The 26482-nt window shown below is 37.8% G+C and overlaps 3 protein-coding genes and 1 long non-coding RNA gene across 9 annotated transcripts in view; 2 read left to right on the forward strand and 2 right to left on the reverse strand.

Annotated features, from left to right (window-relative positions):
* Nucleotides 1-6293, forward strand: part of LOC143851595 (E3 ubiquitin-protein ligase UPL1-like) — a 23518-nt gene extending 17225 nt beyond the window's left edge. For both annotated transcript variants that reach the window (XM_077361063.1, XM_077361064.1), the window contains exons 10-16: nt 98-244; nt 810-890; nt 1125-1350; nt 1433-1572; nt 2756-2862; nt 3000-3170; nt 5886-6293. In XM_077361063.1, coding sequence (XP_077217178.1) covers nt 98-244; nt 810-890; nt 1125-1350; nt 1433-1572; nt 2756-2862; nt 3000-3102 — 804 coding nt within the window. In that variant the 3' untranslated portion in view covers nt 3103-3170; nt 5886-6293. The remainder of the gene's footprint in view (nt 1-97; nt 245-809; nt 891-1124; nt 1351-1432; nt 1573-2755; nt 2863-2999; nt 3171-5885) is intronic.
* On the reverse strand, nt 4451-15044 carry LOC143851596 (PPR superfamily protein). 5 transcript variants are annotated; one of them, XM_077361068.1, is made up of 8 exons: nt 13872-15044; nt 10159-13472; nt 10001-10073; nt 9832-9898; nt 9403-9676; nt 8664-8899; nt 8259-8578; nt 4451-4610 (listed from the first exon to the last, which is right to left on the reverse strand). In XM_077361068.1, exons 1-2 carry the CDS (start codon nt 13990-13992, stop codon nt 10234-10236), a joined length of 3360 nt encoding a protein of 1119 aa, XP_077217183.1. In that variant the 5' UTR covers nt 13993-15044; the 3' UTR covers nt 4451-4610; nt 8259-8578; nt 8664-8899; nt 9403-9676; nt 9832-9898; nt 10001-10073; nt 10159-10233. The 5 variants fall into 5 exon arrangements, with proteins under 5 accessions (XP_077217183.1, XP_077217182.1, XP_077217184.1 ...); XM_077361067.1 differs by lacking the exon at nt 4451-4610 and adding an exon at nt 7722-8142; XM_077361069.1 differs by lacking the exon at nt 4451-4610 and having other exon boundaries at nt 8210-8578; nt 9414-9676.
* Nucleotides 13585-17831, forward strand: LOC143851598 (uncharacterized). Its single transcript, XR_013236424.1, has 2 exons — nt 13585-14070; nt 17648-17831. It is a non-coding gene; the product is annotated as an uncharacterized LOC143851598 (long non-coding RNA).
* Nucleotides 17832-19933: 2102 nt separating this feature from the next.
* On the reverse strand, nt 19934-25300 carry LOC143851597 (cellulose synthase-like protein E6). The gene is made up of 8 exons (XM_077361071.1): nt 24998-25300; nt 24394-24715; nt 23867-24007; nt 22993-23124; nt 22297-22509; nt 21980-22201; nt 20930-21277; nt 19934-20626 (listed from the first exon to the last, which is right to left on the reverse strand). Exons 1-8 carry the CDS (start codon nt 25270-25272, stop codon nt 20075-20077), a joined length of 2205 nt encoding a protein of 734 aa, XP_077217186.1. The 5' UTR covers nt 25273-25300; the 3' UTR covers nt 19934-20074.
* Nucleotides 25301-26482: the final 1182 nt, after the last annotated feature.

Consider the following 26482-nt stretch of genomic DNA (forward strand, 5'->3'; position numbering starts at 1 on the left):
TTTTTGCCCAACCCTTTATGCATTTTTGTGCTTGGGTTTATTTCTCTTTTCCTATTTTTTCAGGCTTCTTTATCTTTCCTTGTTGCACACTTTCCAGGTTGCGAAAGCACTCTTTGACGGTCAGCTTTTAGATGTGTACTTCACTCGCTCCTTTTACAAGCACATCCTTGGTGTGAAAGTGACTTACCATGATATAGAGGCTGTTGATCCAGATTATTACAAGAATTTGAAGTGGATGCTAGAGGTTAATGGCTTTAGTAGAAGATTTGCTTTTTGTGTAAGGAATAATGATATGGTAACCGGTTTGGGGACCGAGAGTGGAGCCGAACAAATACCCTCTTAATACATTAGAAAACTTTCGATTTTCATCTTTTTTTCTTCATGAAAATGGCAAAACTACCCCTCCCATGCCATGTGGCATGCGGGGAGTTGTTAGGTTACACTCTTGGTTCCACTCTCGGTCTCCATAGCAGCACTATTGTGTAAAAGATTAGATCTGTAGATACGGGAGATTATATATGCACTCCCTTTTAAAAAAAAATAAAAATAAAAATAAAATATGCACTCCCTTCTTCTGAACTGTTGATATTGACACTCTTTGTTCCCCTTATTTTTCATTTACTGCTATGAATCCCAACAAATCTATGCTTTGTTCTGGATAGCTTGCTGAGACTAATAGCAGCCAATGAGAATAGAGGAAACTGAAAAGAGGATTGTAAATATCAAAACAAAGGAGTCTGGATATCTCTCCCTATATATGTATACTGTTTACATTGGAATATTGACACCTTAGTTTCTATTATAATCAGAATGATGTGAGTGACATCCCTGACCTGGCATTCAGCATGGATGCGGACGAGGAGAAGCTCATCCTTTATGAGAAAACTGAGGTAAACTATGAAGCATTCCAGTATTTTTTAAACATGAAATTAGACTGAAAAATCTTAAATAGTAGATTACTCTAACATTTGTTCTGTTAAATTATTCATATGCCATGGGTGAGTTTATAAGATCTTTGATGTTTTAAACTATATCGGAACTCTTTCCGTGCATTCAATCTATTTTTTCCTTGAATATCCTGCAATAGTTTGGACTTACTTCTTTTTATGCTTAATTTTGAAAAGGTCACGGACTATGAGCTTATACCTGGGGGAAGAAATATCAGAGTCACAGAAGAAACAAAACACGAGTATGTAGACCTTGTGGCTGAACACATTTTGACAACAGCCATCCGACCTCAAATTAATAGCTTTCTGGAAGGTTTCAATGAATTGGTGCCTCGAGATCTAATCTCGATATTCAATGATAAAGAGCTCGAGCTTCTGATCAGCGGGCTTCCAGAAATTGATCGTAAGTTGGTCTGCACTTTAACATTGCTTCTTGACACTGTTCTCCTGTGTATTTTTCTTACAATTAGTCTTGGTTCTTGTAGTTGATGACCTGAAGGCCAATACAGAGTATACTGGCTACACAGCTGCCTCTAGTGTTGTTCAATGGTTCTGGGAGGTCGTGAAAGATTTCAACAAGGAGGACATGGCAAGGTTGCTCCAGTTTGTCACTGGAACTTCAAAGGTGTTCATGACTTACCTACTTGACCTCGCTTTTTAATATCTGAGATTTGAAATAATTAGTTATTAGTTTCTTTATACCTCTTGTTTCTTTTGCTAAGGAATTGGAGCTGGTAGTGGGTATGCAACTGCTTTAGATTTACTTAGCACTTTGTTCTAGTTGTGTTTGGAACATGGAAGGGCATTTCTGGAGCAACTGTGAAGTCTTAAATTTGGGTTGTGACTTTCCAAAGGAGCAAGCAGGGTTGACATAGATGTCATTACAAAATGAAAATGTCATTTGATGAGTTCTGAGGTCAAGTAATTTAACTGGATTCATGGCGATGCCTGTGTTGGAGTCAATATTGGGAGTCTCCTGCCTCAGCCTGCCCTGAGATGACTTGGGAGACTCTTGAACCCAGTTGGAGTGCTTAAGCATTAATCTCGAGGCTTATGCTTCTAAGTTGATTTCATATATAAAAAAAAGATATTTGGTCATTAATGGGGTATGTAGGGAGGCTTTTGTGCAGTTTGATTATCTCCCGCCTTGACCTTTCTTTTGTACTTTTGTATTCTCTATTTTTTCTTTCTGTTTCTTGTATATCCACTGTCTATCCTTTGTACTTTTGACCATGTCGATCCTTTTTAATGAAGCCTTCAACCATTCAAAAAAGAAGAAGAAGAAGATATGCTACCATTAAGTGCTTGTTCTTTAGGGTAATTGATTTGCAAATGAACAGTACCAAAAATATTGTTCTATAATCGTGTACCTTAAAATGGAATAATTGTTACAATTGTAAAAACATGTATACATGTATACAACAAGACATGTCTATATTGATAATGTTCTGTGATGAACACTTGTTTTTTGCCTGTGCTACTGTGAACATGTAGATGAGGGTCAGGCAAATAATAAAGGAATTTGGGAATATACTAGATTGAAAGCTGCAGATTTTGAATATTATGCAATTTTTTTCATGTGCTACTTTGTGTCGTCTAGTAAACAAGTGTGCCTATATATAATACCTTAAACAGGACAAAAAGCTCAGAATCATGATTATGTGTGTAATGAAGTTAATGAAACACACATTCTTACAGGCTGTATCTATGTTGATGGAAATCCAATTTAGGCTTCAGGAATCTATTATAAAAAGAGGGAAATGATATTTAGATATTTAGGTAAGTTAATCGTTCAATGGAAATTTCAGGTACCATTGGAAGGTTTTAAAGCACTGCAGGGTATCTCCGGGCCTCAACGGTTTCAGATCCACAAGGCATATGGAGCTCCGGAAAGACTTCCATCAGCTCATACCTGGTTAGTATTTTCTGATTGATTGACAAATCCATTTACCATTGCAGGGTGAATGGATTCATGACTGGTTTCATCCCAACTAGTTGCTTTCTGGCAGCTAAAAATGAAAGATATCTAACTCCTTAATATTAAATCTGCAGTTTTAACCAACTAGACCTTCCTGAGTATTCCTTGAAAGAGCAGCTTCAAGAACGCTTGCTGCTTGCCATCCATGAAGCTAGTGAAGGTTTTGGATTTGGCTGAGAATTTTTCCTTGATAATGGCTCTACACCAGTGAGGCTAGCTAGCTTTCTTGAAGTTGCCATGTACAGGTCAGCCACACATCCATTTCCACTATTTATAATGTTTCCATTGTACTTTTGACCTGTTGCTCGTCATTCAAGGTCTACATGTTTCTTTTACTTTTGGGTTATTTTGGTTCAAAACATTCCTTACTTGAATCCGTATCTTGTACATATGGAGTGTTCTTTAGGAGTAGCAGCCTTTTGCACTTTGGTGTTTTTTTTTTGTGTTTCTGGCAAAATTTCCTATCTTTTTTTTTAACAGCAATATATTTTTACTGCTTATATAAAGAACTGGTTGCAGTCCCGTGCGATGCACGGGCGAAGAAAAAATTATGATCTTGATGAAATCGTGAGGGTTATGGAGATGTGCTAAAATCGTGATAACCCCAATAATTTTGCAAGCAGTAACAACATGACTTCAAATAGAAAGGAATAGTTTGGAGGAGAGATGTGCTAAAATCTAACTTCAAAAGATATAATTTATTTTTTGTAGGTGTAGAATACCAAACGTTATGCTGTAGAATTCCTTTTTTATAGGTATAGAATACCAAACGTTAAGGAGTAGATATATTAGATTAGATTAGATTGATAGCGAGCAAAAAAAAAGGAACAGCCCAATTTTCTAGGGGCAAGGATTCTAGTATATATTATGGGATATACCCCTTATTCTAGAAATAAGGGGTATAGATTGCATGGGAACTTCTAATAAGTTCTCTTTTTAAATTGCAACTTTGAGTAAGTTGGAAATTTTATTCGTTGTTATCAGGAGATTGGTAATAAATCGGTAGCAAAAAGTTTGAGAGAGATTTTCGTTTGGTGCATTGTAAAGTTTAGAAGATAATAGAGAGATTTTGGGAGGATCTACTTTTTCTAGAATTTTTTATTTATTTTAAAAGAGATGTTTTTGTAAAGAAGATTAGGAATTAGCTATGCCCCGTTGAATTTTTTGAAAAGAGAAATTAGATTTTTGAACCCACCTTGAGAAACAAACAAAAGAAATATGTTAGAGGAAAAAACAATGCACGGAATACTAAAAATATTATTAGATATTAGATTTGGTTGCCTTTTGCAATAGAAAAATAAGAACAAAAAAAATGCCATAAATTTTGGAAAGGAACTATCTCACTGTCTTACCAGAATCTGCAACAAAAAACAATGAAGAAAACAATGGCAAAAAATACGACAAAAGAATGTACTGTTCACATAGCATTCACCCCCCTAAAATTTAAGCTAACCCATCGAAGGCATCTGAAAAGCAAAGGAGTTGATCAGAAACTACCCAAATAGAAGAAATTAAAAAAATAAAGCCATGAACATAGCATTCACCATCCTAAAACAACACAAACCCATCTCTAAAATACAAAAACATGGAACAAAAGGAATAAAAAAATAAAAATTCTAGAGGCAGAATATACTCACATACAACCCAAGGGGTGTATCGTTAGGTATAAACCCATCAAAACCTACCTGCATGGATGCGTTAATTCGGTGGAAGTGAGGAGGTATTTATGAAAAGTCACAAAAAGATGCGTTATTAGAAATGAATAGATGCGTCAAAAAAATAAAATAAATAGAAATGAACAGATGCGTGGGAAAAAAAGGGCTGATTGAGAATAAAACGGTTATTAGTAACTGGTTGAATAGTTGCAGTGAATAGATGTGTTAAAAAAAGAATAGATGCGTTAAAAAAAGAAAGGGTTGCATTGTGAATAGATGCGTTAAAAAAAGAAAGGACAGTGAGTAGATGCGTTAAAAAAAGAAATGGTTGCATTGTGAATAGATGTGAGTTAAAAAAAGAAAGGGCTGAATGCGGTTTGCAGAGGGGGTGCCACGTGGCACACCCTCAGCGTACCACATAGATATAGTATAGATTGCTATGTGGAGGGATATACCTCCTTTTATGCTTTATTCCCTCTTCCACTTTCCACTTATAAGGGAATGATTGCCACCTGACACAAATTCAAGAAATGCATTTGCAGATGTGTCACGATTGACACATTTCAGCATAGCCTGGTGTGATATAAGCTGTTTTCTTTTCACCTGAGTGAACCCCCTTTTGGGGTGCACAAATCATGGGGGCATCTCATAGTATTCAAAGAAATGAAGAAAAAGAACAAAATGGAGTTTTAGGAGATGATTCGTATGGGCAGCCCTTCTCTCGTATGTATACCCCTTAACATAATGGAAATAGAAAACTAGCAGAGAAAATAATGGAAATGCCGGCATGAGTGAAATATTCAAGTTCTCAGTATCCTCCCTCAAGCTGGTTCTAGATCTAATCTTTCATACTTGGGAAGAATATGATGCATTTGAATTTTCATACTTAGTGTATTAGTTTGTTGATTGGAATAAAAATAAAACTGTCACGTGACATGTTTGATATCCATTTAAAAGTGCAGGAGGTATTTCTGATGGTTTTTCTTTTCTTTTCTTTTGTTTTTTTTTTTTTTTGACAAAGGGGCATCAAGGTTGAAGCTTGAATAAATGTAGTCTTTACTTTTCTTCCAATACGCTTATAAGTCATTATATTCTGCAATAACTCACGGTTTTCCCAAATTCTCCAGAAATTCCATCTCTTTCCAATGTTGGGTTTTGGACAAATTACACTCAGTGTACCTGGTGATTACACGCACACGTGTATAAATGAGTTGTTATCTGGTTTTTAGACTTAAAACCATCATTCAGTGTAAACTATTGGTAAGCATCCACATTATGATCTGATTATTACTAATTGTTTGGCAGATTTGTAGAGTATCGATCCAGGCCGATAAATGGGGTTTTTCTTCATAAATGTCTAGAGATTCCAGAGTTGTTCAGAGGCAGAAAGATGTGAATAGTAGAAGAATTTATGAGCTTGCAAGCTTCTATAAAGATGAAGCCTTCTTAGCTTTACAAGATATGAGGATTGGGCTTTATTGGCGGCAGCAAGAGTTGTATTCTTTCCTTTTTAATGAAGTTTACATAATAGTAGTATTTCTGCCTCTTTTATGTTTTTTACTCCTTTTTTTTTTATCCGGTTCTGCCCTTCATGAAAACCCATAGCAGGGTTTTTAAATACCTTTTGTTTTAGAGACTGTTTGATTCCACTGTGAATGCTAGCAACTGGTGAAATGAATAAATGGTGGATGTATATGATTTATTATTTTTATTTATGTTTGTTTTTTGAATTAGTGTTTGGAGAAAGGGTGCTTGATCTCTAAAAACCAAATCAACTGAAAAAAGTATATGATTAAGATCAAACGAATCCTACAAACCTTTAGAGGAAATTCATCAAAAAGATCTCAGAAAAGTTTGAAACAGATGCAAGCCCTTTAGCCAATTGATAAATATTTGTAAAAGTTCCTACCACAGAAAAAGATAACGTGAACAGACCCCACTCAATTTTTACTTAGAGGGACTTTCAATTTATGGTAATATCCCTCTAAATTAACCATAATCATACCATTTTCCTATAAATCGTGGAAAGAAAAAAATAGGTCATAAATGTTTTTTCTTGCCATCCGAACCCGACGGATTCAACCTGATTTCAGCTCAGGGTTGGGTTGGCATTTCCTCATGTTTTGTTAGGGTTGGGAGAAGCCAGGTCTTAGGGTTGGTTTCCCATTCTGATTTAATTTCAGGTTAGGTTAGGGTTGAGGCATTGGGTGAACTCACCTATTTTTATAATTTTAGGCTTCAGCTTGTTTTATTGTATTTTTTCTGTTTTTCCCTTGGCCAACCAAGGCTTAACCCGACCCGATTTGGAAATTCCAAGATAACTGCAACTCTGGGTCACTTGGGAATTTCAGTTGCCCTTGCTTTTGGGGATAAAAGGCCTACTCGGGATTGTTGATATTTGGGACAAGAGACCACCCAAATACTGAATAAGTGTCTATTCGGGGTTTAGTTATATCCAGGAAAACTAAACCCCAAAATCAAACAAGCCCAAAGTAAAAGTACGGAATTTTCCTTTTTCCAACATTTGTTGGTTGCTATTTAGTAATCAGGTGACAGTTAATTCGTTAGTTATTGATACTATAGCTGTCCACCAAGGATCATTTTATTTGAAAAACAGGGATGATAGTGGTTAATTCTAATCAAATTAGAATTTCGAACTCAAGATGAAAGTTGATAGTTACAACAGGTTTCCCCTCAAAAGCTACGGGCAGTTATGAATGGTTACCATAGAAATTTATATAAAGAGATGGTTGCCTCCAAGGAAGAGATCTCAGAATCACAACAAATCATATCATAATTCAAGTAGTTTTAAGGAATGAATTCACCACTGCTGAGCATTTCTCCTTGATTTCATTTCTATATCCATTTCACTGACGCTTTTTTTTTTTGTTGCAATTTAACCAAGTACTTGTCGACTTCTACTCCGTCGTTATTAGTTCCCATCCAAGCACTATAAAGATTCACTTAGGAGCTGTTTGGATATGCGGATTTTAGAATCCAGGTTTTTAGTTTGAAAACAGTGTAAAAGAGGGTTCATGATCAAGCAGCTATATGTTGTCCTGACAGCGTTTCTTGGATTTTAAGTGAGAAATTCAGGTTTTATAAATCTCTCTTGCATCCTGAGATTTCAAAAACCTGGAAATATGGGAGGATCTGCTACTCTCTTGCTGTCAGAAAAAAAGGCGAGAAGTAAAAAACGAGCAAAAAACGACGGCTGGTCCGATTCTTCTCGTCTCTTAGCTAAAATTTTGAAGAAATCCCGGATTCTAAAATCCGCGTATCCAAACGGCCCTTAATGTTCATTAGATGAAGCTGAGGAGTAATGACCATAGTCAGGGAGCTCATTCCTGTGTGCATCTGCGTTTTAAGCCTACATTTTGGCAGTCTGTTTAAAAGTCATTTGTTTTAAAGGCATCAAGAGCCCAAGGAAGAAGTAGCATTCCCCTCTTCTTCTCAACCGCATGAAATCCAATCCCACTGGACAGAATTGATTACCCCTTGAATTGAATTTTTAAACTTCACTCTACTCACGCTCGCACAAACACAACACCCACTGCACGTACTGCACGAACATTGTGGGTAGTCAAACAGAGAGAAGCATTAAAAAGATTTGTTTGGAAGATAGATCAGAAAAACTATTGGTGGATCGAAAAATGAGGATCAGTTCGCAAAAATTACCTTGCACAAGTAGGCAGGAAAGACAGTAAAGAACTAGAAATTGCATATATCAGAGCCAGCGTTGAAGGAGGATGCGATACAGGTCAACTGTTCTCTTTCCACCATAACGGGATTAAACCAGCACTCCCACTTCTATTCAACTACTGATCAGCTTTCTCGGCTTTCTATTAGGATTTAGGAGGATTCTTTCCAGTACCAGGAGGAAGCTCCTTAATTGGGAAGAGTTTTGGAATTGGCTACAGTCTGTCCACACTCCACAGTGAGGCTGACACTCAAATCTAACGCATTATTACTAACTAAATTTGGAGTAGACCTATGACCTGCAAAACAAAACCAAAACCCGAAGTTCAGACAAGCTACCTCATAATAAGGAAAAACATTGTTTCTAGAGAAGCACACCTATACCTGTTCAAGACGAATGCTCCTGCCTAAGAACAGTGGTTCACAACTCTGGAGCTTCAGGAATGTATTAGAGGTACATCCCGTTGAGAAGTAACCATTGGATCCACTAAAGAATCCCTCAGCTTCAGGTTTATTCATGTAAAGCAAAACACAACCCAGAACTAACCATATAACAATGGGTAAGCATTGTTTTCTGGTTTAACAAAAGTATCTGAATAAGGCCTTCTACAAAGATATGCCTACAGAAAAGGAAAAACGAAAAACAAAAGGTCAGCATGTTAAATGAACATTCTAAAACATATATGAAGATGGCATCATTCATAATTAGACGACGAAGGCAGATATAACCAAAGGCCATTTACTACATAAATGCTGTAAGGACTGAATCAGAAAATGTTGACTCAGATTCTCAGACTTGGTCCAGTGTTGGCAAGTCAGTCAACCAATCACCATTTTCAGGCAAGATTCCAAACCAAAAACTTGCTAATCATCTTTTAAGAGGACAGCTTAATCAAATGGAATAACCACTAGCAAATAGATAGAAAACTATCTTGCCCATTCCATTTTGGGGAGCATTTTGCTTTTTCCAACCAGAATGGCATGTTCCAGTGTTCCATTTCAATGAATTAAGAAAAAAGGAATAAAATTCTTGCTTGTAAGGGAAACTTGGAGAGAATCTCTCTAGCCCAAGAAAACCTACTAGAATAATCAGGACAAAAAAAGAAGAAGCAAAAATGCGAACCTCATTTTCACCTTAGGGTTCAGGTTTTCAAAGAGTGAGCGAGAGGGATTTCCATAAAAGAAAAGCCCATGAAGAGCAATTTAGCTGAGCTAACCAGAAGAGCCGTGCTTATAAAGATTTTTCATCTAATAGGGGCGTTCCTTCAATTTCTCTAATCTTCAACATGTTTGCAATGGAAGAACTGCCCTCCAACCTATTGTAATTTGAATGCCTCTATCCATCACTGTCTGCCGATGAAACCCCATAATATTCCTCCCAACTGTCAAGCCTGTGTCTGCCACCAAAAAGGTTGTGGTTGTTAGAGATGTAAGCATGTATGAATGAATGAAAAATAATATTACCATCTAAAAGGTGATACTAATCTTACACAAAAAAAATATGGAGCAAGGAGAAAATAATCAAAGATGAAATACAATATTGCATTCTCACATCTGTACAACCACCACTATTCGAACTCTTTCACAATAACAGCGGTTGAAGGTAGAATAATCTATTCCTGAAAAGTGGAAGTTTAGAGTTTAAATAAATTCTTAATATTTTTTTTTTCTAATGATGCTTTCGTTGACACAGTTAAGACATGGAAAAATAAAGACATTACCAGCATTAACACAGGAAGATAATGCTTGCTGCAATTCCTTGACATTGATTGGATAGCTAAAAGGAATTTTCGCCTGTGAAGAGATATCAGTATAAGGTATCTGGCATTCAAATCGAACATAAGGAAAAACAAATTTAAGCTCTCAACATGTTACAAACCTAGTCTTGAACATCTTGATGTGTAGTCAAAGAAACGGCGGCATCACGGTTTGAGAACAAGTCACTTCAGTTCATTTATTGAGACTTTCTCTTCTTTTGCCTTAAGAAATCTAATCTTCTCCTTGCATGCATCAACCTATCTTGCGAATTTCCAGTACTTTTGTCTGGCAAGGTCAAGCCCCTATTCTCCATATCCATCAAAAGCATTTCCCACTTAACATGATTATTGTTCTTCAGAGTAGCGTCAGTGAGTACCACATAAGTGGTGACATTAGGCCAAATATCCCTTTGTTTCATCTCCTCATATAGCTCAAAGGCCAAATCAATATGACCCTTGGTGCACAGTCCCGTAATGAGAACATTGTAAGCAACAACATCAAGTTTCAAGCCAATATGTTCCATCACCTCCCTCAAATGCACCGCATCAATAAGCTTAGATTTTTTACAAAGCCCATGCATGAGAGTTGTAAAAGTAGCAATAGTTGGAACGAGTCCTGTCCGGAGCATCCTATCAAAAAGCAGCATTGCTTCTTCAAGCTTTCCACACTTACAAAGACCTCTAACGATGGCACTCTCCGCTACGTCACGAGGCACTAAGCCTAGTCTCTCCATCTCATCTTTCAGATAGAATGCTCCTTGTATGTCGCCAACCCTGCATTTCCCATTTATCAATGTAATGTACTGTGTATCCTTAGGAGTAAACCCCATCTCCACCATTTCATGTAAAACCACGAGTGACTCTTGGAATCTACCCTTTCTGTTAAGTCCATCTATGATGTTATTACATGTATCTTCATTGGGTGATATCCCTAAACGAATCATACAGTTAAATAAATTCAAAGCATTTGTCATCTCTCCATTTTCACTGCACTTGGTAATAAGCATGTTAAATGTCATGATATTAGGAACAACATTTACTACTATCATCTTTTCCAAAAACTTTACACCAATATCAAGCATGTCAGATATGCAAAGCCCAAGAATTAGTGCATGATATGTTAGGTTATCAGGCAAGAAACCACTCTCCCTCATTGCTTTGTACAGGGTGCAGGATCTTGATAATAACAGGTTCTTCGAATATCCATGCATAAGAATGTTATAAGTAATCAAATTAGGACAAAGACCTTCATGTTGCATCTTGACAACAAAATTATCAACCATTTGCATTTGTGCTGCCCTTGAGTATCCATTGATCATCACATTGAATGCAACAATATCAGGGTGTAGGCCTTGCCTCAACATCTCATCATACAGATAGATAGCACCCTTTAATTGGCCTTCCTTAAGCAAACAATCAATCAAACAAGTGTAAGTGACATGGTTTGGAAACAATCCCCTTTCTATCATTTTCTGAAACAGGAAAAGTGCAAGAACCACCTTCCCTTTCCTACAAAACCCACTGAGAAGAACCGTGTACGTGTAAATATCAGGAAATATGTTACTTTGAACCATTTCATCACATAATCTCACCGCATCCTCCAACTTCCCTGCTTTGCATAACTCACTCAATAGTGTGTTATAGACTACCCTATCAACAGCAAAAGGAATACCGTGCAGTCTATGCAAAAATTTCTCTGCCTTTTCCAAATTCCCTCCCCGACATAGTCCTTTCAAAAGATGGCTATATGTGAAAGTACTTGGAAGATGGCCCTGTTTAACCATTTCATCAAAGACAGAAAATGCTCTTAGCCCATCACCTCTACTTCCGTAACCATTTATAATGCAATCAAAGGTAATGTAATTAGGGACGTGGCCAATCCTAGTCATATGTTGCATGAACTCTTCTGCCTCCACAAATTTTCTACTTCTACAAAGAGCAGCCACTAATGTGTTACACGTGATTAGGTCAGCATCATGACCCATACGATTCATATTGGCATAAAGCTTCACGGCATCCATAGTATTCCCCTGCTTGCAACAGTTATAGATTAACATTGCGTATACTATGTTGTTGGGTGAAAGTCCAGTTCTGTGCATCTTGCATAGTATCTCCTTTACTTTTCTTATCTTGCCTACTTTGTAGAATCCATTTATAAGCACAGAATATGTAGCAACATCAGGATTAGCCCCCGACTCAAACATTTTTTCAAGAACACCTAAAGCATCATAGAGTTGCCCTTTTTTGAAAAACCCATCAATCAACATCGTGTACATTATATGATCAACAACTAGGCCTTTTTTCCTCATTTCTTCAAGCAGATTCCTTGCATCATCAAATTTGGCGGCTTTGCAAAGCCCATTCAAAAGAGCACCATAACTGATATTACTAGCCTTTAGCCCTTTCTTTTCCATTTCATCTAAAAGCCTCATAACATCCTTCATGTTTCCCTTCTGACAATGCCCATCAATCAAAGTGTTGTAAGTAATACAATTTGGTGTAAGATTAAAACTCAACATTTCATTGAAAACCCGAGTGGCAACACCGATTTTCCCTTCTTTACAAAATCCATTAACAAGAGTATTGTAGGTGACTTCATTAGGAAACACGCACTTCTTCCTCATTTTCTTCAACATCAAATAAGCTCTAGAACTCCTACTGTCCCTACACAAGTTGTCAATGAACATATTATATGTACACACATCCGCCACAATACCTTTGCTAGCCATACAATCCATCAGCTTCGAAGCCGCCTTGAACCTCCCCTTCTTGCAATACCAATACAGTAGCGTATTGTAAGTAACAGTTGTCGGTATATAACCAGCCTCTTCCATCTTTTTCAAAAGATAACCAGATTTTCTAAGCTCCCCTTCCCTACAAAGTGATTTTATCACTATATTGAAAGTACCCACATTAGGACAAATCCGCCTCTCCAACATTTCGTTAAAGAACAACCAAACCGATGTCATTGTTTCCTTCTTTGCAATTGCGGCAAGGACAGCATTACAAGTATAAGCAGAAGCCTTAAATCCTTGAACACCCATCAATCTGAAGGTCTCTAGCGCATCTTCAAGCATTCCTTCTCGGACATAAACCTTAATTAAAAGGTCAAAAACTGAAGGATTTGAATTACAATGACGGTACGTGTCCATAAGAGTATTGAAAATGGAACAACACCCAATACCCATCTGAGAGAGATGTGTCAAGATCAATTTGGCAGGCTCATACATTCTAGCTTTAGTAAGTATATGAGCAGTAATGCAGAAGATGTGGGTTAAGTGATCAAAGCCTGGTTGTCGGATTACCCAATTGAGGAATTTGAGTGCTAGTTTTCCATGAACAGTTCTAAGCGGTGCCAATCTGTAGTTCATGTGATTCAGTGATTCCCAGCGGTGAATAGTGAGTATTGTGTAGATGCTTTTTTCTATTTCTTGGGCTGTTATCAACAGAAAAAAGGTTACATTGAGTAACTTCTAGAGTTAAAGTATAAATGATTAAATTACACCACCTGTAACAGCTTAATCTTTTGGAGCAAAAATAGAGGAAGTTTGAAGAGAAAGAAAGAGTTCAGCAATCTGAAAGGATAAAAATATGGAGTCCCATAGTAAAATCTATAAAAGAGTGAATGAAATATAAAAGAAGAAGTCCTGCTATCAGGAAAAACCAATATATTACAGAAAGGAAAAACGAAACAAGCAAAATGAGAAAAAGGAGATAAAAATATCATTAGGGCAACTTTATTATCGATTAAAACTCGAGGAAGTGTATAAAATGTGACAGAAAACAAAGAAAAAAAAAGGGTTTTGTATAAAAAAGCTGAAGGGACTGAATATACCTGAGCTGGGTGTTCTAGTCCTTTTCGTGTTTTCAGGGAAACCCATGTGAGAAAAGGCTCTGGAGTTCAAAATTTTGAGTGGAAATGAATAAATTCTCATATCAGAAATCCTCCGCTGCATCTTTTCTGAACAAGGCTTTTCTGAACAAGGCTTTGTTTTTCATCTGATTTTGCTTCGGGAAGAGTTAAAATAGTGTCGGTTAGTGCTATTATTAAAACATGGTTGTGCCGATATCATTTCCCCACATATATATCTTTTTTCTTCTTTTTTTGGCGAATCGTCTTCTCTCTTTCTCTTTCTCTCGGAATTCATGTCGGTACGGATCGTTCCCCTTGCAAAACATTTGATAACATTTTCACTTTTTTTTTTTTTTTTTTGTAATCTGTTCGATCGATTTGATTAGCGATGCGGTGGATTTGGTGGAGTTTGATTAAATTTCTTCTTGGATTCGTTTCTTTTTGTATTGAATTTCTTTGTTGAATGATGTAAGGGAGAGATTTTATGCGATTTCTTGTTGATTTTAGTTCTTTGATGTGTGTTTTGTAAAATTTTCTTCGTAGTGGTTTGAGTAATTTGGTAGATTTGTTGTTTTTATTTAGTTTTTAATTTGATTGATACCAACGATTCTGTGATGCTTTGATGTAATGTTTTCAGAGGTTTAATAACTATATCGAGTTTTCTTGTCCTCATCATTATTTGATCGGATTGAGCATCAATGATACATTTTTTCATCTAAGGCTTCTGCTAATGATGTGCGTTTCTTATTTTTCTTTGTTTATGTGCTATTATTTATGTAACCTCCTGAATACATTGACCTTTCATTGCTAGTTATAGACAATTTACAAAGAGATTCATTCCTTCTCTAGCATTCTTTCAATTATTTGTATCTAAAGATGATCAGTCGTGTATTAGTGGCGGATTACTATTATTTATGAAACCTCATGAATATATTGATTGGAAGGGAAATTATAACCTTTCATTGCTAGTTATAGATAATTAACAATGAGATTCCTTCATTCTCTTGCTTTCTTTCAATGATTTTTAGCTGAAGATGAACTTCTCTGTTTCTGTCTCTGTGGTTTGTCGGGTATTAGTGGCGGATTGCTGCTTATCGGATTGGGGAAGTTGAGAAAACAACAATCTTACTATAAAAAATTGTCAGTTCAGTGAATAATGTTTTGGGATACGTGAAATTAAAATGGTAGAGATTAAAAACCCAATGAAGGTTATTTGGATATACAGTCCCAACATTTTTGTTCATATACCAATTTACCACTGTTGGTTCTTCTGAACATTGGTTCACCATAATGTATAAATCATTATTGAAGTATTTTTAAATCAACCATCGTAAGAGCAACTGTTTCTAGCTTCATATGATAGCCTAACCATAGGAGGCGTGGGTAAGCCTCTGGATCTTCGCTTGGTCAACTCAAATATCCTTGACCTAAAATTCTGGTGCATGATGTCAAGCCAAAGCCAATTATTTTTTAATCTGTCAAGAGACATCCATGGGTTGGATGCTAAATAATAACCTTTTATTGCTAGTTATAGCCAATTCACAATGAGATTCCTTCCTTTTCCCAATATCTTTCATTGATTTGTAGCTAAAGATGAACTTCTATCTGTGTCTTGGTGTCTGTCTCTGTGTTGGTTACTCTGCCGATTTGGTGGAGATTTAGATAGATAGTTCAGTAATTTTGCTTATAAACCAGTTTACCTCTGTTGGTTCTTCTGAAAACTGATTTAGGAGAATGTATAGATGACTATTGAAGTATTTTAAACCAACCATCGTAACAGAAACTCAACTCAACTCAACTAAGTCTTTGTCCCAAACTAGTTGGGGTCGGCTAATGAATCCTTTAGAAAATTTTCATGAAGAAGGTGAAAGAATCTACCCAGCTCAAATTGACTAAGTTTAATCCTGACACTAGTTGGGTTCGTCTACATGGATCATTTTCTTCCATTCTCTCCTATCCAATGTCATGTTCTCTGTTATGTTCCTAGCCATCAAGTCTTTCCTCGCTGTTTCTACCCAAGTTGTTTTCGGTCTCCCCCTTCCTCTTTTTACTAGATCAACTAGGCAAGAGTCACTTCTTCTCACTGGAGCATCCAAAGGCCCACGTTGGATATGCCCAAACCATCGTAAGAGAAACTGGTTTACTAAAAATAGGAGGGTTGAGTAAGTCACTAGACCTTTGCTTGGCCAAGTCAAATATCATTGACCTACACTTCCGGGGCATCGTGTCTGGCGAAAGCCCATGATTTTTAAATCTGTCAACGAGGGCATCCGTGGATATGTTACGATATGAAGCTTTATATTTTCCTGTTTTTAAAGGGTTATCTACATAGATCTCCTCGCATATAATTTTCTGGCAACTTTGGAGCTTAGAAATGGTTTCCAGTTCGGTTTTATTGAAACATATATTGCCAAATCAGAATAGACAGCACATAATAATCAAATGGCAGCTAGAATTTTTATAAAGATTTAGAGCTTTTAAAGTTATTCATGTATAGAAATCAGCTCACCCAATAAATTCTAATCAAATTCTAATCAATTAATCAATCCCAGAAATCAGATCTCAATGTATGCCTATCAAACAAATCAGATATACTAAAACAAGGGATTTTTTAGGGACCATCTCAGAAGACATTTCGCGGACCGGACGTTGCATGCGAGAGCAGACACATCACATAATCAAATGAATAAAAAAAATCTGTTGAAAAGTGAACCTATGTGGATGCTCTCTCATGCAACAGCCGGACTGCGAAATGCCTTATGCGATGGTCCCTAGTAACTCCCCTAAAATAAATATCTAACTATGGCACAGAAGGTATCTAGCAAGATATAGGAATAATGAGGTTGATAGGTTCATTTAATGATGCAAGGGGAAATGTGATGAGAAAGATTAGGAATAAGGTTAAGGAGAAAAATTTAAAAGGGGAATATGGGTAGGCTAATGAAAAAGAATGGATCCGTAGCTATGATGTTGTATTGGGCCTCTGGTGTTGTCCTGCTGCAGGCCTCCAAGAAGAGGAAGAGAGATGGATAGAGTAGAGATTAAAAGGGGCTGATCTCAGCTAAGATATGTTGACAAAAGGAAGAGTCAAGATAAAGAAAAAGGAGAAATCAAGATTAAGGAAGAGAAAGATGGGGGAAAAGGAGAGCGGTTTATAAGCCCAACTGGAAGGCATGACTAGGGAAGGGAAGAAAAGGAGGAGAAGAGAAATGGGATTATATAGAGACAAAGAAGAAAGAGGGGGAAATGGAAGGGAAGAATATGTTATTGTTAATGTTATAGATTTGTTCTGTATAATGTGTGTGGTATGCACCGATGTTCAAAAAGATGGGCTCGAGTTGTGAATTGGGCTCAGAATTTCCATGTTAGACACACCTGAATCGTCAAAATTTGTCACTTCTATTAAGTGTTGGCCTTGTCCATGAATGCTTATATTGAACATGTTGATGAAGTCATGAAGGACATTGAGATTACCTGGTGTTTTATCAAGGATTGGACTTCTGGAAGTGTAAACCCATAGTTGATAGTACACAATCAGATGGTGCGGGGACTAACACCAACCTGCAAGTCCATTTTAATATGGATTTATAACCCAATGTAGTATTAGTTTTCTTGAACTTTTCATTGTAGCTGTCACCTTCTCTCCTATGTTACTTTCCTGCGGACTAATGCCAAATGGATACATTCATGAAATATTTTCTGATTAATGTGAATTTTATTGTTGTTCTTGCACCTTAGAGTTGTGTTATGCACTCCAGCAGGATAAGGGTCGGCCATTACCGAAGTTTGGTGAATGGGACGTTAATGACCCTGCTTCAGCTGAGGGATTCACGGTAATATTCAACAAGGCCAGAGATGAGAAGAAGACAGGTGGTGATTCCCATGGACCTCAGTCACCCGGAAAGGATGATTCTAACTTTAAACAGGGAACTTATCCCAGCGGTAAGTTCTTATGCTTGTTCTCCCTTGAGCATGTCTGTTAATTAGGCAGATTGTCATCATAGCATGAACACCTTTGCCCTAGCATTCTCCATTGCTCCAAAACCCCCTTAAGCCATTAGATAAACCACTCCATCCAATCTACATGTTTTTTTCACCAGAACTCTCCTTCAATCAAATGCCACCTTGTAGAACCTTCTGGGGGATTGAGGATCAAGGAGTCCATTACGCTCATGTTTTTTAGCATCAAGGAATTAATTCATCTTTACCGAAATTTACAGTGCCAGATAGATTCCTTCTTTCTTTTATTTTAATTTTCTCCAACCATGTGTGAACACTGTGCTCTTATCACAAAGAAGTAATCGAATAATTGGCAGGGGAAAGAAATGTTAACCTTTATTTTCTATTTTAGTAGAATGACCAGACTTTGCCATATGTAGCCCTTTTATGCACCCATGTTTGGGCCAATGGTTTGACGGTTAGGATCATTGGGCCATGGCAACTCCATGGTGGGGCCTGACTGTCCTGATCATGCTAACATGACATGCTATCCCCTAGTGTTGCGCATATTCTGTCTGTCTGTGTTTGTTTCCTCTGCTGTTTTTAATGGTGGATGTGGCTTGATTGCAGAAAAAAATGGTTAGCAAGTTCTTGAGTCCTGAGAATGGGGGCTCTCACCTTGTAAGAGCCCCAGCATAAAGTAGTGAAATTGCCATATATTTTCTGAAGACCAAAGACTAGTTATATAAATCTGTCGTGGGATCTGTCGGAAATCCTTTGGTGTGCCATAACTCGGTTGATGAGAGAGGTTGGGGGACGATGAAAAGAAAATGAGAGTAATTTTTAGATGTGTATGTATTCTCTAAACTAAGGGATCGTTAGAAGCTGATCTTTGTTTGTTTTTCTCCTTTCACCTCTTTCTTGAGGCTGCAGTTTTGTTTGGGACATTATGTATCTTGAGTGTATTATTTGAGTGGATTTGTTTCTCCATCTGGTACTCAGTACAATACACTTCTATTCCACTATCACTTTTTCCCATTTTCGATTCTGAGGAGGGTTAATGAGCGCAAAACGTTACCATGAGTCCAAGCAAGGCCCTGTTTATTTTGGATTTTGGGATCTTATTGCGAGTGTAAAACTGATTATTGGACTAAACATAAACATAATTTTGAAGCAATAAAGCGATTATTGGACTCAAAATCGTAAGGTCTTGTTTGTTTAGATTTTTACAACCGATTGTGAGTCCAAAACCGAACGGTTGTAAAATTCTAAAACAAACAGGGTCCAAAATTTGGTGAGAGTGATTGGTTGATAACGGCATGCATGAAGGCACTTTCCGATCATAAAAAAAATGGTGGTCAACCTCCATTCTCTCCCCTTCTTTTGATACACGCGATGGATCTCGTTTTACAGGTAGGTTTTTTCATGAAAATGTGGATGCCCATAATTTGCTTCTATGGTGAAATCTATTCGTGCCTGAAATCAATTCATGACAAAAGAGGTCTATTTACCATTGTCCCAGTTCAGTTCAGTTCTGTTCTGATAAGGAGGAAGTTGAAATTTACTAGATAACTACTTTCCATTGTCCCAGTTCTGTTCTGATGAGAAGGAAGATGATATGGAAACTTTTTCGCAAGCCATGTACTGGCTTTGATGGCTAGGACTTTGAAGCAGGGAGTCAAACATGTCCGAATCAAAGCAAAGTAGGTTCAGAGTGAAAGGAATGAGTTATCCCTCGAGGTAATTAAGGAGCTGCCATTCTGCCATTAGTGTTTTTCAGAGATAGCTAATCTTTAGTTCTAAAATTAAATGAAAGATAAATGAACTTGATATGATTAAGAATTGAAGACCAATAACACTATAGAATAAGAGGACTGCGATCCATTCTATGTGCATGTGTGTTTATTGGGCCAAGTCAATGTCCCTTGTGTGTGTGTGTGATGTAGGACGGGGTAGAGAAAGGGAAGAGAGAAAGGAAATGAAAGAAAGGAAAGGGGGAGAAAGGGGAAGAATTGTTGTGTTTGGTCCCTCGCCCGAGCACGTAATCTTATTCCAAAAGCTAAAATGTGCAACACATTATCCTCATATATATGGACAATTGAAAATCAACAAATAAAATGAAAATAAATTATGAACGGCAAATATGCCACTTATTGGGCTCTCACAGGTTTGCAACCGCGCTCTGAAACGGGCGCCTAGGATCCCCATCCGTGTGTGTGAGAGAGACTATTCATTCCAAAAAGACTTTACTTATAAAAGAGAGGCACCAAACAAAACAACAGTGCTAAAGAAAATGATGTAAAAGTGAGGAAAGTGGGGAGCCGGCCTTTGTCTTTGCGGAAGAAGAGAGCTTGGTAGATTGGAATGTTGATGATAACCAGCAACCCACAGAGAAGAAATTGCAAGATCAATGCCTCAACAACCATTGTTTCCTTCTTCAACACCACCCTTATAACTACACCAACCATGGAAAGAAGCTGCAGCATTGCAAGGGTGGCTATGATAGTAAACATGGGAGAAGAGGATCCAAACTCCATGATCTCTTGCTCATACCTCTTTAAAACGTCACCGTCGGCCACCTTAGTTGTGATGACGAATGCCGACTCAGAAAACCCGAATAGCTTGAGGACTGTGTCGATTAAAGCGAAGAGGTAGGAGGTTGTTCTTTTCATCATCCACATTCTTTGCTCATTCAACCATCCCTTAATGGTTTCTCCAAACCAAAGTGACTCGCCGATGCTGTAAGCAAATTTGGCAGTGATCACATAGAAGAAGGGTATGCACCATGGGCTAGATATCTGAAGGCATGAAATTGTTCAATATGTTAGCATTAGTGCAGAGAGAGAGAGAGAGAGAGAGAGAGAGAGAGAGAGAGAGAGAGAGAGAGAGAGAGAGAGAGAGAGAGAGAGAGAGAGAGAGAGAGAGAGAGAGAGAGAGTCACGCCCCGACCCGGCCATACAAGCCAGTGACGTGGCAGCGACCTCATGCCCATAGGGCTCAGTCCTATAGGCATGTAAGGTCTTTAACAGTGTGTGGAGCCGGTTGAGAGAGAGAGAGAGAGAGAGAGAGAGAGAGAGAGAGAGAGAGAGAGAGAGAGAGACCTTTGGGAACAAAGAAACACCATTAAGGAGGCAAAGTGAAGGTATAGCAACATAGTAGAGAGTTGGGATGGAACAAAGAGCCCATAAGCAGTACATGGAGTATCCCATTTGAAGTCCTGGATCTATTTTCCCTTGCCCATATATGAAGGGACAATACTTGGAGAGGAGAATCTGGAAATCACCCTCAGACCATCTCTTATGCTGCACAAGCGACTGGGCCAATGTGGTTGGAGCAACACCCAAGAAGCCCTTTCTGGGTGGGTTAAAATAGATGGATTTCCAACCATTACATTGAATTGACAGGCCTGTTATCACATCCTCTACTGGACATCCATACTTCAAACCCACCTGCAAATTCATATAAATGAATATCATGAGTTGATAGAATGATAGATTTATATGTCAACGTCGGTCTAGCGTTCCTGGATTAAAGGAAATAAAAAAAACAAAGAAAACACACAAATCAAGAATACTAGAGATTTACGTGGTTCGTCAAGTTGAGTGACAACATCCGCACGCAAAGGAGCTTCCACTATAGGTGAAGATTAGAAAGTACAAGATACCTCAAAAGGTTTATGACCAAGAGTGTATATAGAATAGAATCTCAACCCTAAGGTCCATTTTGGACAGAAGGAATTTTTAGGAGAAGTTTGGAAAGGAAAATATTTCTAAGATTCTTTACTTTTGTAACACAGGAAAAATATAACTTAAGCCAACCCTATTCAATTTTACTCAGAGGGACCTTCAATTTATGATAATATCCCTCTAAATGAACCATAATTATATTATTTCCCTCAAAATAATGAAAAAAAAAAAACTTTTCCCAAAATTCCTTTCCATCGGAAATATTATTTGGCCTAATTTCAAGACAACAATTCAACCCAAATACAAAATCTATGCAATTTTTACATGAAGGAAATACCTTTATTTGTGCTTTAGGAGCCCTTATGGCCTATCAAGTAATGATAGGGGCCCTAGGATTATACCTGAGATAGAATTCAAGACAGAAATATATAATATGAATATAGAGATAGAGAGAGAACTGTGCACCTCTTTTCCCCATTCAGTATTCTCCTCATACGTGCAACTTGCTTGGCCTTTTACTCTCTCTTGTAAGGAGCTTACACTTTCCTCAACACTCCTTGCATTTTGCTTCAATCCTGCCTCATAATCCTCACTGTACTTCCTCCCACATAGACCCACTCTCCTATGAAAGCACCCAGTTCCAATATACATTGGCCCTCCATAACCATCAAATCCAGGCATATCCACCTTCAAAAATAGATAGCAGAAAAAAAAAAAAAAACAGTTCAATGAAAAAAGGACAATCTAATCACATATTCTAATCATATTTTGGTAATACCCACCTCACTAATGATTCTCAAAGAACTAGCATAGAGATCGTTCTTGGTGATGTTATTAAAAGTCTGTGGGAACTGAACGTAACCAATATTATGACCCTTTTCTTCATCCATGAAAAAACACAGAGCATCTCTCACTGTTTCCGAATTGTTCGAGTACATGTCGCAATCCACGTTGAGAATGATCTGACCCTTGCTTATCTCCGATGACACCCTTATCTGCACGTTTGATCATGGTGATGATGGTGACCAACAATGATGATCATATTGGTAATACTGTTGAAGTATAAATGATTAAATAACACTAACAGAGTAATTGGTTGTTTCACATGGTATCAGAGCTATTGCCTCACTCTAACAGAGCAATAGGTTGTTTCAAATACAATCCGCAAATTGCCTCTTCACATGTTAAATTAATTCTTCTTCTTCATCTTTTTCCTTTTTTGCTTTTTCTTAAAATGGAAAAACTACTCCTCCCTATGCAATGTGGTGTGTAGGGATTTGTTCTGTTCCACTCTCGGTTAGGCAGCGGGTTTCCGTAGTAATACTCTGTTTAAAATACTTGGGTCTTATATGTGCCGTGTGCCATTTTACTAGGTATGCATAAAGGTAAGCTTGCATGTATGGATGTCTAATCTGTTTACTTATGTGTGTCAGTGTGTGCATAAATGAGTGTGAGCACAAGCAATATGTGAAGATTACCAATGCATTCATAGCTCCTGCTTTGAAGTTATGGGGGTGTTGGAGTCTCTTCTCCCTGGCCAAGTACACAAGAGTTGGCAATGCAGATCCTTCATTATCCACTGCATTTGGATCTCTCCCATCAATTAATATCTGAACATGAAAAGAAAGACACAATAAGTCGAAGAGAAAGAGTGTGAAGCAACCAATTACTCCAAAAGCTTAAGGTGTTAGAGTTGGTGTTATTTAATCATTTATACTTCAACCACACAGACACACTTGTGGCCTCTTTTTTTTTGGGTTGGCTGTACATGTGGCCCCTCTTTTGGGTTGACCGTATAATATCAAGTAGTTATTGGGTTTGAACTCATGACCTGCCAAGAGGCAACAGCTCTGATACCATGTGAAGCAACTAATTACTCCTAACAGCCAACGGCGAAATACCTTTATGAGAAAATCCCTAGCAAATCCCAAATCATTTATACTTCACCCCCACTCTCAAAGTATTATAACCATTATTTGCATATAAGATTATATCCAAATTATTTTGGGGAAGCTATTGAATGAGTCTCTCTCATTTTCTGCGTGGTGGTGGAAGTAAGGCCACGTTTGGATACCCACAAGATTTAGATTTGGATTTCTCACATTTGCAGTTGAGATTTGGAACTGATCAGATCCTTAGATTGTCAAATCAGAGATGACAGTGAAAAAAAAAATCCGATTTTCAAATCTGTTCTGCGAGACATTATTTGGAAAATACTTTGTAAAGCCTTATTTTAATGCAACCAAACAGAGCTGTAGGGTTTTGCTGTAAGTGACGGTTCCAATATGCGAAACCACTTGGGTCCGCAGTGTCAGTGCGAGTGCTGGTAGCATTCTTAAAATAAAGTTGTACCTGAAGAATAGATTGGTGATTTCTGGAAGTTGTTGTTGAGCTCCATTCAGAAAATCCCTTGTGTTCTTCTCTAATATCGTCTGCAATCCTTCCCAACTTACTTGCCGTTTCAATTCTATTCTCCATATCTTGATACATTTTCTTAAAAAAAAAAAAAAGGAAAGGAAAAAATGAAAATTGTAATCATAATCAAGGCCTTTCTTTTTTTCTCTTACAGCAGTCCAAAAACCTCTACAAATCAAACGGTTTTCGGGGGCGATGATATTTTCACTCCCCCTATATTACACGCACGCTCACCTATAGAGTGATTTGACGTGAAAAGCGGGCAACTTTAACGCTTTTTGACGTCAAATCCATTAAAGGGGAGCGTGCACGTAATGCAAGGGAGTGAAAATATATCACCCTTTTCTGGGCATGGCTTATCTGTCGTAGGAACAAACAAATGAATGAATGGTTTAGATCATCCAATTAGGTGGGCCCACTATACTTTTTCTGCCACCGTGTACATCTCTCCATTGTTTCATTACCTTGATGGCCAACCACTGCTGGGTGGAGTGAGCGTCACAATGTGGGTGAGATGTGGTGGAGAAATAGGCCGCTGGAGACCTAGGCTCCACCTTGAATTTCTTGGAAAAGGGAATCCAATGCTTTGAGAAGCGAGATGCTTCTAAGAGAGCGTAGAACGTCAGATCTGACCCACCATCGTCGGAGAGATAGATGCTCAGTTTTTCTGGCGGGTAGTGGTATGCCATGACAGAGAGAACCGTGTTGATGACTAGGATCGGTGGCTCTATTATTGGGTCCGCAGTACACACGAAAATGTCTACGCCTGGCAATTCATTTTCGTATCTGTTTGTCACGGGTGTAAGAGAAAAGTTACAAAAACAGTATAGTGATATTTGCACTACCATGTTTTGATAATTGTACAAAGTCAGCTTATTTTTTTAATTTTTTTTTAAAAATTGGCTTCTCAGAGCTTTTTGCGAACGGTAAAAGGCTCTGTCAGCTGTTTAAATAATAAAAGACTAAGATAGAGTAGTGCAATTATCAAAACATGGTTGTGCATTTCAGTAGTAAAAAAAAAAGCAAACCAAAAAGCTAAAAAAAAAAAAAAAGCCAACATGGTTTTACCTCTGAGAGAGTCTTTCCTTGAAGGTGCAACGATGGAGAGGGTTCCAACGAACAGCTTGGGTGAGTAACCAGTAGAAAGCAAACCAAATCTCGGCTGCAAATAAACCCAACCAAACCCATCTCCCTTCTCTTGTAGGAATATGACTCACTCTATACACCCATATCCAACATATTCCCACAAATATTGATACTGCAAATAGCTTGTAACCAATCCTTCCTCTTCCCTCTGTTTCAAAAAGTGGTAGATACCCTCCTCTTCCACCCCTTCTTCCCATCTCTCTCTCTCTCTCTCTCTCTCTCTCTCTCTCTGACACACCTCTCTCGAGTTATAAACGTTCCTTTATATAAGGACCAATTACCAATGGGGGACAAACATTAGGCAAAATTATCAACAGACCCATGCTTTTCAAAAATTATCAATGGGGGACAAAAGAGGTCTTATCAGTAAAAGTTGGACGAAAATACCCTTTGGCATATACAACACGTTTTGACTTTGGAAGGGGGTTTTTAAGTCTTTAGGATTGGGGTTATCAGATATCAAAATGGGGTTACCAATTTCAGAATGGGCTTATTAAGTCCCTGGAAATTGGCCGAGGGTACTAGAGTTTTAGAAGGGGGTTTTCAAGTATTTGGGATTGGGGTTATCTAGTATCAAAATGGGCTTATCAAGTGCTTGAAAATTGGCAGAGGGTATTAAAGTTTTAGAAGAGGGTTTTCAAGTTTCTAGGATTTGAATTATCTAGTATAGAAAATGGGGTCACTAATTTCCGAATGGGGTGATCAAGTCTCTAAAAATTGGCTAAGCGTACTAGAGTTTTGGAAGGGGGTTTTCAAGTATCTGGGATTGGGGTTATCTAGCATAAAAATGGGGTTACTAATTTCTGAATGGGCTTATCAAGTCCTTGAAAATTGGCCAAGGGTACTGGAGTTTTGGAAGGGGGTTTTCAAGTCTCTAGGATTGGGGTTATCAGGTATCAAAATGGGGTTACCAATTTCAGAATGGGCTTATCAAGTCCCTGAAAATTGGCCGAGGGTACTAGAGTTTTGGAAGGGGGTTTTCAAGTATTTAGGATTGGGGTTATCTAGTATTAAAATGGGGTTACCAATTTACGAATGGGCTTATCAAGTCCCTTAAAATTGCCCATGGGTACTGGAGTTTTGGAAGGGGGTTTTCAAGCCTCTGGGGTTAGGGTTATCCAGTATCAAAATGGAGTTACCAAATTCCAAATGGGCTTATCAAGTTCCTTATGAACACGTTTTTACTTCCTGTTTTTTTTTTTTCACTCGTTCATTTTCACGTTTTTTTTTCTTTCTACCGTACGATTCATCTTCCTCATCCTCCATTGAAAGGGAGAAGGAGAAATGCAAAACCCTAAAACAAATGAAAAAAAAAAAACCTAGATATTGAAAGATATATGGGAATGAACTCACGTTTCAAATTTTTGAGTTTTTCCACCTCCAATGGTGGCTAAATGATGAAGAAGA

Source organism: Tasmannia lanceolata, unplaced genomic scaffold (assembly GCF_043159265.1).
Source record: "Tasmannia lanceolata isolate RefF3 unplaced genomic scaffold, GAP_Taslan_0.1 ptg000018l, whole genome shotgun sequence".
NCBI classification, from domain to species: Eukaryota; Viridiplantae; Streptophyta; class Magnoliopsida; order Canellales; family Winteraceae; genus Tasmannia; species Tasmannia lanceolata.

Bases quoted from the DNA above. Each gene is read 5' to 3' on its own strand.
- LOC143851596 (XM_077361068.1), bottom strand. From the start codon at position 13,992: ATGCAGCGGAGGATTTCTGATATGAGAATTTATTCATTTCCACTCAAA. The intron at 13,473-13,871 runs GTATATTCAGTC...TGTTGATAACAG, and splicing joins GACTAGAACACCCAGCTCAG to CCCAAGAAATAGAAAAAAGC.
- LOC143851597 (XM_077361071.1), bottom strand. From the start codon at position 25,272: ATGGGAAGAAGGGGTGGAAGAGGAGGGTATCTACCACTTTTTGAAACA. The intron at 24,716-24,997 runs GTAAAACCATGT...CGTGACAAACAG, and splicing joins AAGGAAAGACTCTCTCAGAG to ATACGAAAATGAATTGCCAG. The intron at 22,202-22,296 runs GTGGGTATTACC...CTATTTTTGAAG, and splicing joins CTTTGAGAATCATTAGTGAG to GTGGATATGCCTGGATTTGA.